Below are 16,988 nucleotides of genomic sequence, written 5' to 3' on the forward strand. Positions count from 1 at the left end.
AGCGGATGTTGGCAATTTGATCTCTGGTTCCTCTGCCTTTTCTAAAACCAGCTTGAACATCTGGAAGTTCACGGTTCACGAACTGCTGAAGCCTAGCTTGGAGAATTTTGAGCATTACTTTACTAACGTGTGAGATGAGTGCAATTGTGTGGTAGTTTGAGTATTCTTTGGCATTGCCTTTCTTTGGGATTGGAATGAAAACTGACTTTTTCCAGTCCTGTGGCCACTGCTGAGTTTTCCAAATTTTCTAGCATATTGAGTGCAGCACTTTCACAGCATCATCTTTCAGGATTTGAAACAGCTCCACTGGAATTCCATCACCTCCACTAGCTTTGTTCATAGTGATGCTTTCTAAGGCCCACTTGACTTCACATTCCAGGATGTCTGGCTATAGTGAGTGATCACACCATCGTGATTATCTGGGTCATGAAGATCTTTTTTGTACAGTTCTTCTGTGTATTCTTGTACTCTTCTTAATATCTTCTGCTTCTGTTAGGTCCATACCATTTCTGTGCTTTATCGAGCCCATCTTTGCATGAAATGTTCCCTTGATCTCTAATCTTTCCCATTCTGTTCTTTTCCTCTATTTCTTTGCATTGATCGCTGAAGGCGGCTTTCTTATCTCTTCTTACTATTCTCTGGAACTCTGCATTCAGATGCTTATATCTTTCCTTTTCTCCTTTGCTTTTTGCCTCTCTTCTTTTCACAGCTCCCCAGACAGCCATTTTGCTTTTTTGCATTTCTTTTCCATGGGAATGGTCTTGATCTCTGTCTTCTGTACAATGTCACGAACCTCATTCCATAGTTCATCAGGCACTCTATCTATCAGATCTAGGCCCTTAAATCTATTTCTCACTTCCACTGTATAATCATAGGGATTTGATTTAGGTCATATCTGAATGCTCTAGCGGTTTTCCCTACTTTCTTCAATTTGAGTCTGAATTTGGTAATAAGGAGTTCATGATCTGAGCCACAGTCAGCTCCTTGTTTTGTTTTTGTTGACTGTATAGAGCGTCTCCATCTTTGGCTGCAAAGAATATAATCAGTCTGATTTCAGTGTTGACCATCTGGGGATGTCCATGTGTAGAGTCTTCTCTTGTGTTGTTGGAAGAGGGTGTTTGCTATGACCAGTGCATTTTCTTGGCAAAACTCTGTTAGTCTTTGCCCTGCTTCCTTCTGCATTCCAAGGCCAAATTTGCCTGTTACTCCAGATGTTTCTTGACTTCCTACTTTTGCATTCCAGTCCCCTATAATGAAAAGGACATCTTTTTTGGGTGTTAGTTCTAAAAGGTCTTGTAGGTCTTCATAAAACCGTTCAACTTCAGCTTCTTCAGCATTACTGGTTGGGGCATAGACTTGGATAACTGTGATATTGAATGGTTTGCCTTGGAGACGAACAGAGATCATTCTGTCGTTTTTGAGATTGCATCCAAGTACTGCATTTTGGACTCTTGTTGACCATGATGGCTACTCCATTTCTTCTGAGGGATTCCTGCCCACAGTAGTAGATATAATGGTCATCTCAGTTAAATTCACCCATTCCAGTCCATTTTAGTTCGCTGATTCCTAGAATGTCAACGTTTACTCTTGCCATCTCTTGTTTGACCACTTCCAATTTGCCTTGATTCATGGACCTGACATTCTAGGTTCCTATGCAATATTGCTACTTACAGCTTCGGACCTTGCTTCTATCACCAGTCACATCCACAGCTGGGTATTGTTTTTGCTTTGGCTCCATCCCTTCATTCTTTCTGGAGTTATTTCTCCACTGATCTCCAGTAGCATATTGGGCACCTACTGACCTGGGGAGTTCCTCTTTCAGTACCCTATCATTTTGCCTTTTCATACTGTTCATGGGGTTCTCAAAGCAAGAATACTGATACAGATACCCCTTGTCCAAGGTAAGGAGCAGCAGCTATGCTTTGCTGGAGCAGCCGTGAAGAGATACTCCGCGCCCAAGGTAAGAGAAACCCAAGTAAGATGGTAGGTGTTGCAAGAGGGCATCAGAGGGCAGACACACTGAAACCATACTCACAGAAAACTAGTCAATCTAATCACACTAGGACCACAGCCTTGTCTAACTCAATGAAACCAAGCCATGCCTGCAGGGCAACCCAAGACAGGTGGGTCATGGTGGAGAGGTCTGACAGAATGTGGTCCACTGGAGAAGGGAATAGCTAATGTCTATTATACCATTATACAAGATGGCTATTTGGCAGGCCATCTTGTATCCATGAGGCCAAGGGAGTCACAGAGAAAAATAAAAATCCATCATTGTAGAGCTGCTAAACCATCCCTAGGATGGTCTATTTCCAGTAAAACATCTTATTATGTGAGAAAAACAAACCTCTATTTTCCTAGCTGCTTCCAGTCAGGAATTGCATTACTTGTAGCCCAACATATTTCTCAAGCAAGATAGTGGCTCAGAAGATCAGACATCAAGGGAACCAGTGGATCTCGCACAAAACTGGCAAGGTATAGAAATGCTGCTTATGACTGACATCAGCCAGGTTTAGACTTTAGCTGGAACACACTGTCTCTCTCCCCTATAAATTCCCTCACAGCAAAATCAAATTGCTTCATCAGTGCTGACAAAGTCAGGTTCAAGTCAAGCCAGGTTCCTTTTGCACTTGGCTCTCCTTTCCTGTTCTATGCACAAGGCAACATCCTCAACACAAACCCACTCCAGCTCTCTTCTGATATAAAACAAATGACTTGTTTTGATTTATGGGAGGGTAGCGTCCTCCCCCATATATCAGGTGTGGCCTCTGCAGCTCCGAAGGGCTGCCTGTCCCTGCCTGAGCTGACCCCTAGAGTCCTCAGGCTCTAGCTCCTTGCCAACGGAAGTTATGGCATCAGCTCTTGTGACTAAATTCAGAGCTGTATTCCCTTTGGCACCTTTATGTCAGACACTGCTTTTGTGATGCTGAAAGTAATTAGGCTTCAGCCCAATGGGAAACATTACCCAAAGCCTGTAGCTGAAGGGGAAATGCATTGCCTACACAAGATGCCCAGCAGGAAGGCATCAGCTTATTAATTATTCTGTGAGGCCAAGCAGGGCCCAGTGGTATCCTCGCCTCCAGTGACCCCTTGAAAGGACAACGTTCTGGGCACTGTGTGGTGGACACAGCAGGAGGGGATCCTGGGAGCTGGGATGGAATTAGACCAAGAAGGTTTCTGTGCTGGGCAGTGAGTGCTATACTCTTTGGATGATTGGCAAACTAAATCACCTTTTCTAATGTTTCTGAGAATCCACATCCCTGTTTCTTTTTGCAATTTTTCTTTGTTCACTTTTTAAAGCATTTTTTTCCCTTTGATGTGCACCATTTTAAAAGTCTTTATTGAATTTGTTACAATATTATGGGTTTTTTTTAATGTTTTGGTTTTTTGACGGCAAGGCATGTGGGATTTTAACTCTCCAACCAGGGATCGAACCTGCACCGTCTGCATTGGAAAGCGAAGTCTTAATCACTGGACCACCAGGGAAGTTCCCTCTTTGTTCACGTTTATTGCCTTCTTCTCATACATTCATATATTCATTCATTCACTCATTCATCAATGTTTATCAAACCACCGCTTGATGCCAGACAACAGGGGTATGAGAGTATCCAAGACAGAGTGGCCTCTGCCCTCAGTGAACCTACAGTCTAGGACTGGAAACAACCCAGGAAGCATGTTGAGTCCTAGGAGAGGGGAGAGAGAAGATAATTTGGACACACACAGAAGGGGCACATAGCAGGGAAAAATGAAGGGACAACTATCCTGCATAAACAGCATTTGAGCTGAGACCCAAAGGATGAATAAGACTCCCGCAAGCAGAGAGGATGGGGCCCAGCACTCCAGGCAGAGGGAACAGCATGTGCAAAGGCAGAGATGAGAGACAACAGTGTGGGTCCATAAAGGCAGCCAGTGTGGATGGAGCCCAGAGGACAAGGGAGGTAGGGGTATTTACTCCAGGTTCCAGAGTGCCCTACTTCTCTGAGTACCCTGACTGGGTGTGCTATCTATTCCTGGCCAGGAACCTAATACCAGGGGGATATACTTTAAACTGGATAGAGGCCATAGAGAAGGCCTCCCTGAGACCTGAGAAAGTCACCTTTAGGCTTAGAAACGGAGAAAGCAATGGTAACCCACTCCAGTACTCTTGCCTGGAATACCCCATGGACGGAGGAGCCTGCAGTCCATGGGGTCTCCAAGAGTCGGACATGACGGAGCAACTTCACTTTCACTTTTCATTTTCATGCACTGGAGAAGGAAATGGCAACCCACTCCAGTGTTCTTGCCTGGAGAATCCCAGGGACAGGGGAGCCTGGTGGGCTGCCATCTATGGGGTCGCACAGAATCGGACACGACTGAAGCAACTTAGCAGCAGCAGCAGGCTGAGAAAAAGATAAGCAACTAGGGTGAGGCATTTGGGGGCAGCATACACAAAGGCCCTGAGGTGAGAAAAGACAGCATTATTTAGCGGGGTAGGGGAGGGCAGCGAGAAAGGCTTTTGCAGCTGGAGTGAGAAGACTTCAGAAAGGAATAACATGGGATGAGCCTAGAAGGGTAGGCAGGGGCTAGATCACATAGGGACTTTCAAACCACAGTAAGGGATGAATGCTGTCCAGCAAATGTCTCTAGCTCTTTGTTTTCTGGACCCATGACGACTGCACTTCCTAGGTCCTTTTGTGAATGGGTAGAGTTGACTATTTTTGGATGGGTATGGGCACTGAGGGTATTTATGTGTTTTGTAGACTGTCTTGAGTCAATGGGTCATGAGCAGACGTGACACACTGGAGCACTCAATTGCCAGGGTGAGACCCTCAGGATCTCACTTTTTTCTACCACAACCCCTGGCAATGTCCAAGATGGGGGCTATCCCATCAGCCTGGCCCCAGGATGAGAGGATTTAAGAGCCCCTAGCCCATCCACCATAGACCATAAATCATGTACGAAAAAGAAACCTTTGTTGTTTTAAACCACTGAGTTGGGGAGAGGGAGTGTTTGTTACTGCAGCATACCTAACCTCTCCTGACTGATACAGTAAGGATTTGGGCATTTATTCTAAGTGTAATAGGGAGGCACTGAAGACCACAGTGGGGAAATGGATCAATGGAACTGAGAGATTAGGGGTTACAATGGTGGTAGAGACAGGTTTAGAAAAGCCAGCAGTGCAGGGTATGGTGGGGAGTACCCCGCCCCCACTCCTTCCCCTTGTTCAGTGTTCTGGTTAACCCTTTAAGAGAAAGACCACACCTTCTCATCCAGTTCAGCCAACAGCAGTTTCATTGATTTAATCAGGGCCTCGTAGTCCTCCTTAGTTTGCAGCAGGAAACGCAGTTCCAGGTAGTTTTTCTCATTGAGATCCAGGTTCCTGGAGGACTTGATGAGATTCAAAAGCAGGGTGATCTCATCCTGCTCCTCCTGCAAGGTCTTGATTTCCTTGCTGTTGGGAAAGCAGCACATGATTAACCCTGAACCCCTGGCTTTGCCTGGATTGGACACTCCAGGCCCCTTGACCCTGAAAAGAGACTCAGAGAGGTACTTCCCAACCCAGCAAGTTGGAAGGAACTCACGCAAGGTCTCTAGTCCAGGTCCTGAACTTACATCACCTCTGATCCAGTTCACTGCAACTTCCACTTCTCTGCACCCTTCTCTGAGTGATACCTTTTTTTTTTCCCCTCAGAACAATTTGCAGCTGTGCCTGTCAAAACCCATTACCTAGACATGGTGGGAGCCCCCAAGTTTTCTTTTGTCAGCAGCTCACTGGCATCTATCTGATTTTGCAGACCTTCTTTTCCAGCTTTCCAGCCAATTATCTCTGGTAATGACAGGCAAACCCATCAGACAGGATCTTTGGACTGTGCATCAACACAGAGCTGCACGGGAACCTCTAACCCCCACCAGCTCCTCTATTCAGGGGCTAATGATTTATGAAATTGGCTAACATGAGTCTTCTTTCTCTCCCTTGTCTACTCTGGAGAAGAGAGGGGGTCAAGGACGTGGGCAAATGGAGATTTTGAAAAGAAAAGAAGGCTTGGGTGACTGCACAGCAATTGAACAATGTGAAATGGCACAAAGGCCGAATTTCTTGCAAAGTCCTTGCAGCCTATTCCCACTGTTCAGTGCGATTTGCAGGCTTGCTGCATCAGTGTCCTTTGGAAGCTTGGAGAAATGAAGCATTTCAGGTCCCAACCCAGGACCTACTGAATCAGAATTTGCTTTGCAACAAGATCCTCAAGTGACCTCTATGCACTTTAAAGTTTTGGAAGCACCACTCTAGAACAGTAAAGAACATTCAAGGGCAAAGGGTCTGCAAAGACTTTTCTATAAATGGTTCAGTTCAGTTCAGTTCAGTCTCTCAGTTGTGTCCGACTCTTTGCGACCCCATGAATCGCAGCATGCCAAGCCTCCCTGTCCATCACCAACTCCTGGAGTTCACTCAGACTCACATCCATCGAGTCAGTGATGCCATCCAGCCATCTCATCCTCTGTTGTCCCCTTCTCCTCCTGCCCCTAATCCCTCCCAGCATCAGAGTCTTTTCCAATGAGTCAACTCTTCGCATGAGGTGACCAAAGTACTGGAGTTTCAGCTTTAGCATCATTCCTTCCAAAGAAATCCCAGGGCTGATCTCCTTCAGAATGGACTGGTTGGATCTCCTTGCAGTCCAAGGGACTCTCAAGAGTCTTCTCCAACACCACAGTTCAAAAGCATCAATTCTTTGGCGCTCAGCTTTCTTCACAGTCCAACTCTCACATCCATACATGACCACTGGAAAAACCATAGCCTTGACTAGACGGACCTTAGTCGGCAAAGCAATGTCTCTGCTTTTGCATATGCTATCTAGGTTGGTCATAACTTTTCCTCCAAGGAGTAAGCGTCTTCTAATTTCATGGCTGAAGTCACCATCTGCAGTGATTTTGGAGCCCAAAAAATAAAGTCTGACACTGTTCCCACTGTTTCCCCATCTATTTCCCATGAAGTGATGGGACCGGATGCCATGATCTTAGTTTTCTGAATGTTGATCTTTAAGCCAACTTTTTCACTTTCCACTTTCACTTTCATCAAGAGGCTTTTTCGTTCCTCTTCACATTCTGCCATAAGGGTGGTGTCATCTGCATATCTGAGGTTATTGATATTTCTCCCAGCAATCATGATTCCAGCTTGTGATTCTTCCAGTCCAGCATTTCTCATGATGTACTCTGCATAGAAGTTAAATAAGCAGGGTGATGATATACAGCCTTGACGTACTCCTTTTCCTATTTGGAACCAGTCTGTTGTTCCATGTCCAGTTCTAACTGTTGATTCCTGACATGCATATAGGTTTCTCAAGAGGAAGTCAGGTGCTCTGGTATTCCCATCTCTTTCAGAATTTTCCACAGTTTCTTGTGATCCACACAGTCAAAGGCTTTGACATAGTCAATAAAGCAGAAATAGATGTTTTTCTGGAACTCTCTTGCTTTTTCCATGATCCAGTGGATGTTGGCAATTTGATCTCTGGTTCCTCTGCCTTTTCTAAAACCAGCTTGAATATCTGGAAGTTCACGGTTCACGAATTGCTGAAGCCTAGCTTGGAGAATTTTGAGCATTACTTTACTAGCATGTGAGATGAGTGCAATTGTGAGGTAATTTGAACATTCTTTGGCATTACCTTTCTTTGGGATTGGAATGAAAACTGACCTTTTCCAGTCCTGTGGCCACTGCTGAGTTTTCCAAATTTGCTGGCATATTGAGTGCAGCACTTTCACAGCACGGTAAAGAGTAAATATTTTAGGTTTTGTGGGCCAGAGGACCTCTGTTGCATCTACTCAACAGAGCAACCATATGAAACACAAAAATGAATAGGTGTGGCTATGTGCCAATAAAACTTCATAAAAACAGGCAGCCAGTAAGACTTGGCTCATTAGCCACTACTGCTCTAAAGCAGCACTGTCCAGTAGATTATTCTGCAGTGATGGAAATGTCCTCTGGTTGCTCTGTCTGATAGCATCCACCAGGCACATGTGGCTACTGAGCACCTGAAATGTGGCTGATGAAATTGAAGAACTGAATTTCTAATTTTATTTATTGTAACTAATTACCAATGTAAATGGCCACATGCTGCTAGGGACCACCAGAGAGCACACCTAGTTCTAGAGCTCTTGTCTTCTAAACCTGGCCCTTGGGACTTCTCTGCCCCTCTTAAGCCCCTCATGGGAGGGGTCTTTGTAAAGGTACAGAGGAAAAAGTGATAGAGCAGGATAATCCATCAAAGATTATCACCAGGCTTTCAGGGTGTAGTGAGGTCAGAAGAAAGCAAAAGGAAGGTTTGTCCATCTTTAGGCAGGGCTGGGACTGCAGTGAGGGGAGTGAGATGCTTCAAAAATTAAGGAGATCTTCAGTCTCAGGGTGGTGTAGGTGCAAGGTCAGCACTGGGGAAAAGCACTTCCTTAAATATTGTACCCTAACTACCTCACTTACCTCAACCCAATTTTCCTCCTATTTTAGGTTGTTTATGTCTACTCTTTCACTCCCCTCCCCCGCTTCAGTTCCATCATAGTGAAACCAGATCAAATGGACTTGGGTCGGGTAGAGCAGGATGCAGAAGAGTAAGAAAGATTTAAGAAAAACTGAAGACACACCAGGAAGTGGGCATTCCCTGATGCCCACACCAAGGACAGACTGTGAATCAAGATCACCAGGCACAGAAGTGCAGGCTATGGACTGCACAGCCCAAGGGAGCACCATCTACTTGAAAACATATCACCGATTTGCTGACTTATTGTACTTTTCTGAGAGATAGTTCATTCAGTTCAGTCGCTCAGTCATGTTCAACTCTTTGCGACCCCATGAACCACAGCACGCCAGGCCTCCCTGTCCATCACTAACTCCTGGAGTCCACCCAAACCCATGTCCATCGAATGAGTGATGCCATCCAACCATCTCATCCTCTGTTGTCCCCTTCTCCTCCTGCCCTCAATCTTTCCCAGCATCAGGGTCTTTTCAAATGAGTCAGCTGTTCACATCAGGTGGCCAAAGTACTGGAGTTTCAGCTTCAGCATCAGTCCTTCCAATGAATATTCAGGACTGATCTCCTTTAGGATGGACTGGTTGGATCTCCTTGCAGTCCAAGGGACTCTCAAGAGTCTTCTCCAACACCACAGTTCAAAAGCATCAATTCTTCGGCACTCAGCTTTCTTTATAGTCCAACTCTCACTTTCATACATGACCATTGGAAAAACCATAGCCTTGACTAGATGGACGTTTGCTGACAAAGTAACATCTCTGCTTTTCAATATGCTGTCTAGGTTGGTCATAACTTTTCTTCCAAGGAGTAAGCATCTTTGGTCGTGTTTTAACAAAATCTCTACATAACAATGATGTTTCCAACAGATGGCAGTAAAGAATCTTGAAAAAAGGGTGCCTTTTTCTAATTCACAGAGTGATCTCATACTGACCAACAGTGGCTCTGAGTAAGCCAAACCTTGGAAAATCTAAAGAACTCCTCTAGCCTCTGAACTTCGCACATCATCTAACAGTCAAATTTTCTTTCTACTAAGAGGCAGTTACTGCCTATATAAACATTTTAGATGTAGTTAATGAATCACCTTTCCTTGGACGGAATCTAAGAATGCCTGTTTAACGTTTGCTGCTTCAAACCCTGAGAACATCTTTCTGTTGCCCAGGGAAAACTGCATAATTTCTCGGGCAACTCAATTTCAAATATTCAGTCTTGAAGATCCCAAAAGGTCACACAAACAGGAAATGTCCTTTGGGGTATCCACTGCCGGGTGATTTCCCCTTCTCTGGGAACTCCCCACCTTCACTGCTAGAACCGCTGGGGATACCCATAGCTATTTTCCGTCCTATAGTTCAACCCCCAGACCACAGCTGATTGGGCCAGAAGCAGACACCAGACCCAAGCTGAGACAATCAGATTCTCCCTGTCCTGAGAATTCTGGGATGGATTCTCAGAATTCTGGAATTGATTAAGGACAGTCTCTCTGTGTGGCCCTTGGTAGCTCAAGAATTGGAGAAAGCCATCTCCCACCAGCCACAGATGAGATCAAGAAAAGGAAGAACAAAACCCATGTGATGAAAGAAACAGGAACCAGCAATGGCTTCTAGTTTGGGTCCTTCCCTGAAACATGGGTGCTCTGCTCCCCTTGGGGTCCCCAAGACACCCTGAACTCTGAGAATATATCTCCTTTCCCCACTGAAGCTATCCCAAATGGGTCCATGCCCCAGAGGCCACATCAGAAGGCAAGCCCCATGAAACCAAAACCCCAGATTTTCTCTGACCATCACTTACTGCTGGTTCGTGATCTTCTGCTGGGAGCGGAAGTTAAAGGACTTCCGACTGTCCACCATCTTCCGGAACTGCTGCCTCAGCTTCCGAAGCTCCCCCTCAACCAGCTGCCCTTTGGTCTTCTCTGAAGGTTCCTGGGAACTTTCAGGGTCTTTTCTCCTGTGCTTCTTCTGGGTGAGACAGGGTGGGTATTAAGCAACAGGTTAGGTGACTAGAAAAGCCCACATTTCAACTCAAGGATGGAGGGCAAGAAGGGTGCTTGGGGCAGAGCTAGAGTTGAAAGACCACCCTTGGGTGATGTCAGCTGCTTGTGTGTTACATGGAAAACCTGCCCTGGGTTGCTGAGGTGGAGAGGAGGCTGGGCCTCATTATTACATACTGAAGAGGTGGCCTTGCTGTGTGACCTTGGGTGAGTCACTTAACATCTGAGTCTCCAGTCTTTCATCGATAAAATGGGTGCACACAGATTTGCTGTCAAGATTCCATAAGCTAATATGTGTTTAGTGGACAGCACAATGCCTAACCCCACAGTAAACCCTCTCTATATACGAGCTATTACCCACCATTGGCATCTTGAAGGAATTGTGCTTTTCCTCTCCTCAGACACCGTACCCAAGGGAGGTCAATGCCAGCAAGTGCTCCTCTCTCTCTCTCTGCAATGCCCTGTCCAGAGTGGCAAAACAAAGAAAACTTGTGAGCCACCCCTGCTGGTGGGGCCGGACCCAGCAGCACCCTCTCCCTCCTCCCACAGTTTGGCACCAGAGGAGGACACGACAGATGGCTGCCCGGGTGTGAGAAGAGGCTTTTTTTTTTAAGCAATGTTTTCCTGAAACCTGTTCCTCTCACAATTTATTATTAGGAGCCAGGCAGATGGTTCTGGCATGTTGGTTACCCTCTTGCTCCCTGTGTTCCCAAAGAAGAGGGGCAAAATGGCATCAAGGCAGTGTGTCCTCTGATGGGGTTACATTGAAATTCACCCAGCTTCAGCTGTGAGGATAACCTCCCCTCACTTTTAAAAGCAGGAGCCATTGGTACTGAGAGGCATTAGGTATTCAGAGGCGGGAACAATGCTAACCCTATGAACCCCATGGGGCTGTAAGATCCACTGCAACCCAACTTCCAGACTTCAGGAACTAAATTCCTAAACTAGAAACTCTGAGCTCCGCCACCCACTGAAGGGTCCTACAGTGCAGTGGTTTAAAGCATTGCTGTATCAACCATCAAATCTCAGGAAAAATTCCCTCCTTGGCCACTTGTTAACTTTGGACAAGTCATTTCAGGTTTCTGGGCCTTGGTTTCCTCATTTGGAAAATAGGAGAAATTCTAGAAGCCATTTCAGGTTGTTCAGTATGCAAGGCACTAAACCAGGCACAAAGTAAGAACGCAGTAAATGGTGTGATGTGGGTCTTTTCATATGATGACAGTTCAGCATAAAAAATATTTATGTGGGTTTATGGGGCATCCAGCATTCCTCTGCCTCCTGTAGCAATACCTGGAATTTCCAGTAGGAAGCCACACCCTCCCTCACTCCTGGTCATTTCCAGATTGGAACCTGTGACTCTGAATGGGCCAGTCATAGTGCCAGACCCCTGGCTAATCTGCATTATCTCAAGGCCTTGGCCTGAGTGATCAATTCTGTGATAGGTCATGACCCCAAGCAGAGTAAATGGTGGAATTTAAGCTTGCACATTCAGGAAGAGAGAAATTGTTTCCTGCTGCACTTTAACCTATGTGAATGAGGTTGCGAGTGGCTGGCAACTCTTCAGGGAGCCTAAGAATAAAGCTGTCTTGGAGGACAGAAGACAAACTCAAGAGAAATTTGACCTTGGGAGAATCATTTGAGGCCCTGGATAAAGCCAAGCCTGAAGATACTCTGGGTCATGTCCAATTACATGAATCAGCATATTCACTTAAAATAATCCAAGATGAGTTTTCTGTTGCTTGCAACCAAATGAGTTCTCACGCCTGAAGTAAGTAAATCTCTTTAGCACACAAATTAAGAGGCTGCTGATGCTGCTGCTAAGTTGCTTCAGTTGTGTCCAACTCCGTGCGACCCCACAGACAGCAGCCCACCAGGCTCCACTGTCCCTGGGATTTTGCAGGCAAGAACACTGGAGTGGGTTGCCATTTCCTTCTCTGAAACTAAGAGGCTACTGTGTGCTAAGTATTGTAGGGAATTCAGGTGTAAGTCAATCTTCAAGGTGCTATGAACCCTGCCCTAGGTAAAACAGTGGGAAAAGGTGCACAAAGAAGATGATTTTCAATTTGGGTTTTGAAGGATTAATAGGAGTTCACCATGCAGAGAAGAAAAGTGGGGAAGAAATTGGGGGTAAAGAGAAGTGCCTGGGCGAAGGCTGAGCAGCAAGTGAATAAAAGGAGTGTTCAGAGACAGGTGTGTGCTCTAGTATAGATCGCAGCACCCACTGGGAAGAGCCAAGAGGTTTGGAAAAGCTAGGATGTTCCTTAAAAGCAGGGATGTAAGAAGATCAGCCTTTAAGAGATGAGGTAATTGTCTCCCAACAACCACTTCTCCTTCATGAAGAATTGTTGCCACGGTAGCTGCCTGACCAGGGCTTATACTTCCCAACTCCTCCCGAATCCATGCAGGCCTATGAATCCTCACCCATGGATGTGAGCAGAGAGATGTGTCCCTTCCAGACCATGACTTTAAGATGTGGATGTGACATTTCCATCTTCCCTTCCCCACTCTGACATTTAAGGGAAGTGCAACTCCAGATGGGCAGAGCCACAAGACAGGTCCCCTAAACCAAATTGTGGAAGAAGTCACCTGCCAACCATGAACATCCTCATTGGACTGTTACCAAAAAAAGAAATTAATTTCTATTATGTTAAGCCAATGAAATGTGGGAATATCTTGGTTATAGAACTAGCTATAGAGCTAGCATGACTCTTAGAACAGCCTAAGTTCTTCTTAACAGGACTCTGATTTTGTCCCTCGTCAATGTGCCCAGTTCTAGAGGATGAATCTTGATTGGTTCCCACTAATCCTAGTAACCCTATTTCCCTTTGTCAATGATTGGTCAAAAGATGAGCATGTGACCCAGATCTGGCCAATGAGACTTCAAAAGTCTATTCCTATTTCTTTATGACAAAAAGAGCTTGTCCATATTCCCCTTTCTTTTGCTTTTGGAAATTACTGTGAAAGAATGATAACTGGGTGCTGGAGCAACCATCCTGTGACCATGAGGAGAAATATCACTGTCACACTAAAGAGAGCTAAGAAGAAATATGGGGGGAAATTTAGGTCCTCACTGACACTGTTTGCCACTGCCCCATTCTTAGAACAGCCACCTCTTGGCTTCTTGTTAAGTGAAAGAGTTAAGTGTCACTGCTGTTTAAGGTATCCTTATCAAGTATTTTCTTCATTGCGGCCTACAGCATTCCTGCCTTACATGACACACTACCTTGAAAATGATTCTCTAGCTGCTGGGTGACAAGACAGTAGTGACTGAGACTATTGGACCTTTGACATTTCCCTAATATGTTCTAGGGGGTTTCTAGAGGGTTTGGAGACTAACTGAATTTTGGTAAATCACAGCTGAAGGAAAATATCTATTTCTGGAAAATTTCCACAGACAGGGAAGTAGAGTAAAGACTAAAGTTCTATAGCTTGGTTATTTTTGGAAGAGCCCTCAAGGTAGGCCTAGAGGCAGGATTTATTAGACTGAAAAGATTTGGGTAAAGGATACTCACTTTAGGACCTCCTTAAATTATAGAATTTTGTACAGCTCCAATTTCATATGGTCCAGGAGCTTTTCTATATCTAAAGATTTTTGATCCTAAGTGGATCTATAATGCACTTTTCTAAAAGTATGACTAAAGGATATCTGACATTCACTGACAATGTGATTTCTCTCTCTGATCTTCAGTCTCCTCATCTGTCAAATGGAGATACTCACCCACATGCTCAGTACAAAATAATGTATATAAAGCTCTTTGTGCAGAGCCTAGCACATAATAGGTGCCTGATGAATGTAACTTGTCTGTGAATCATGATTTTTAAGTATCAGTTTATCTTGCCCTTGAGCTAATTGGTTGTGTGTTTTCCCCCAAGAACTGGAGACTCCATCATCTTCTACCTTTTGGCTGATACACACACACACACACACACACACACACACACACACACACACACAGAACCAGGCTCCTCCTGGGACACTGGCTTTTCTCCAGCTTCTAGAAGCCAACACAGACCTTTCTGTGCCCTCTGGGCTGGGCCCACTCTGCTCCCTGGGAAGAGATCAGCCCTCATTCACACAGCTTGGACTTCAGAGAGCCCTGCAGGGTGTCCTGGCCCCTGGCACACCACCCTTTTGGTCAGGGTTCTCAAACTCAAGGCCCACGGGGCAAATTCAACCTGCCGTCAGTTCTGGTTAGCAGGCAGTGTTTTAAAATGTGAATGTAGGTCATGCTCTCTCTCTCCTGGCTACAGGCTCTATTCCTCCCCATTGCCTAACTCCTCCTCCCCTCAATTCCCACATTTCCTGTATTGGGAGCCAGCAAGAATCTGAGTATGCAGTTCTTGGGAGGAATCTTAAAGCTGCCCATGCGGTGGAAAGTGTCAGCAAATCCAGAGGTCCAGGTCAGGGAGCATCATGAAAGTGCCTCCAGCTCCCTGGATCTCAGTCTACCCACTATAGAATCTGTAATCCTGGGCACATGATTAGCTCTTAGCAAATACTATTGGAATGAATGAAGTCTCCTAGTGGGTGGAGACTTCATTGTCTAATATTTAATTAGCTGAGGTAGAGGGGGCAGACTCCTCTGCTGCTGAATTTTAACAATCTGCCGTTAAAAGAAAATCCTGACTCCCCCCTGGAAGGGCTCTGCAGGGCCCCTTGGACAGTCTACTATGTGGATTATAAATGCCAAGTCTGAGAGAGAAGGATCCTACCAAAATTAAGTCAAGGCTGCATAACCTGTTAGAATGTTAAAACATATGCTTGCAGCACTAAGCGGGGCGCAGAACACAAATTTTTTAAAATTGGGACAGTTTCGGGGGGGGAGTGAAAGTTTGTTGGGCTTTCTTGGAGTTATTTTACACACTGTAATTTATTGACGTTTAATTGAGGGGGGCCAGGATATTTTCCAAGTTTAGGGGCAGCTAAACCTCTGAAGTCGGGGGCCAGGGGCAGCCACCAGGTATCTGATTTCCCCAGCAGGGAGCGCTGTGACGCAGCAGGCGCGGCTGCAAGCGCAGAGAAAACTCACCAGCGGCGGCCTTCAGGACCGCTCCCACCGCGTGTCCGACAGCCGCAGCTGCGTGTCGGACCGCGCTGGGAGAACTGCTAGCTGCACCGCTGTGCTGGACCGCGCCGCCCCCAGCCCCAGGTCCGGGAGTTCTCGGACCCCTGGAACGGCGCCTTTGTGACTCCCACAGACGGACGTTCTGCCCTGGAAGGTGCTGGGAGGGTGCAGGGCCCTTAAGTGAGAAGCAGAACAGCCGATCAGAGGAAGGGGTTTTGGGGGGAGGGCAAGAAGGGACACTCTCCCCGGAGACACCCCTTACTGACTAATTGAACCCTCACAGCACTGCTTGACTCAGTGACCGCTATCCTTCCGTGGCTTGGCCACTCACACCGCCATTCAAGCTCCAACGTCCTCTCTTATTCACACGAATCTTCTCCTGCCTCACATTCGCCGTCCTTACAGCAGTCCTACTGGGTGCATACTTTACATACACAAACGCAAAGGAACCTAGATCTTCCTGCTTTGGAAACAAATACCCACAGGTGCAGGGGAACTCGTCCATCAATTTTCTTCAGGAGCACCCACCCTCATCCTCTGTGAGCTTAACATGGGGAACCCCAGTCTGATCCTGTTTACCTATGACCAGCACCATAGGTGGTCAGCATTTTTCACTGGCCTAACTGTGTTTGATTGTTCAAAGATAAACATTTCTTCATACAAATGGCTCTGAAATACAAGCCAACCACTTCCTCTGAGGCTAAACTCAAGAAGCAGCCACAGTGCTGAAGGGAACCGATTACTGGGTTTCTAGGGTGCACAGAGTCAGACACGACTGAAGCGACTTAGCAGCAGCAGCAGCAGCAGGGTAATTTTGATGCCTGTGATTTCCACCTTACCTCCAGCCACTTGAGTGAATGGTAGCTCAGTCTCACTTAGCTCTCCATTCTCTTATCCCTAAACTCTTGGGACAAGATGTGTTTTAGAAGTTACTGTGTTTGGGATTTCAGAAAGGTACTTTGGTGCACAAGGAAGCATGTTGCCTCTGATGTTGCTGGCAACCATGTAACCGTGAGGGAAGTTAGTGGGACAGTGTATATTACAAATGAGATTTGGGCAACATGTCAAAATCAAACACACTGACATCTCTGCAAGAAAATATGAATATTAATAAAAATTAGAATAAATAAAGATCATAAGCAGCTTCATGTTAGGCCTGGATGACTCACACAAAGTGTTTTCGGACAAGTGTTACCAGCCTCATTTTACAGATGAGGAAACCGAGGCTCAGAGAAACAGAGTGACTTTTACAGTTAGTGGAGGATCCAGGATTTGAACCAAGAGCTGTCTCTAGAGACTCATGCTTCATCGCAATTCTGAGTGAATTCAAAGCTCCAACCCTGAGAAGTTCTGGTAGCTGGTATCTACCATCTCTCTGATATTTAAAGGGCTGCTCTAGCCCTTGGCTCCATACATAGCCCAATGACTCATAATTTCAAGTGTCAA

The 16,988-nt window shown here is 45.8% G+C and overlaps 1 protein-coding gene across 1 annotated transcript in view; it reads right to left on the reverse strand.

The window, feature by feature from the left end:
* CCDC63 (coiled-coil domain containing 63) overlaps positions 1-15,612 on the reverse strand; it is a 39,984-nt gene extending 24,372 nt beyond the window's left edge. Inside the window, exons 1-4 of the mRNA XM_005691446.2 lie at positions 15,507-15,612; positions 10,838-10,937; positions 10,278-10,444; positions 5,242-5,431 (exon numbers count right to left, since the gene is read on the reverse strand). Of these exons, the coding sequence (XP_005691503.1) occupies positions 5,242-5,431; positions 10,278-10,444; positions 10,838-10,846 (366 nt within the window). The 5' untranslated portion in view covers positions 10,847-10,937; positions 15,507-15,612. The remainder of the gene's footprint in view (positions 1-5,241; positions 5,432-10,277; positions 10,445-10,837; positions 10,938-15,506) is intronic.

This window comes from Capra hircus, chromosome 17, assembly GCF_001704415.2.
Source record: "Capra hircus breed San Clemente chromosome 17, ASM170441v1, whole genome shotgun sequence".
NCBI classification, from domain to species: Eukaryota; Metazoa; Chordata; class Mammalia; order Artiodactyla; family Bovidae; genus Capra; species Capra hircus.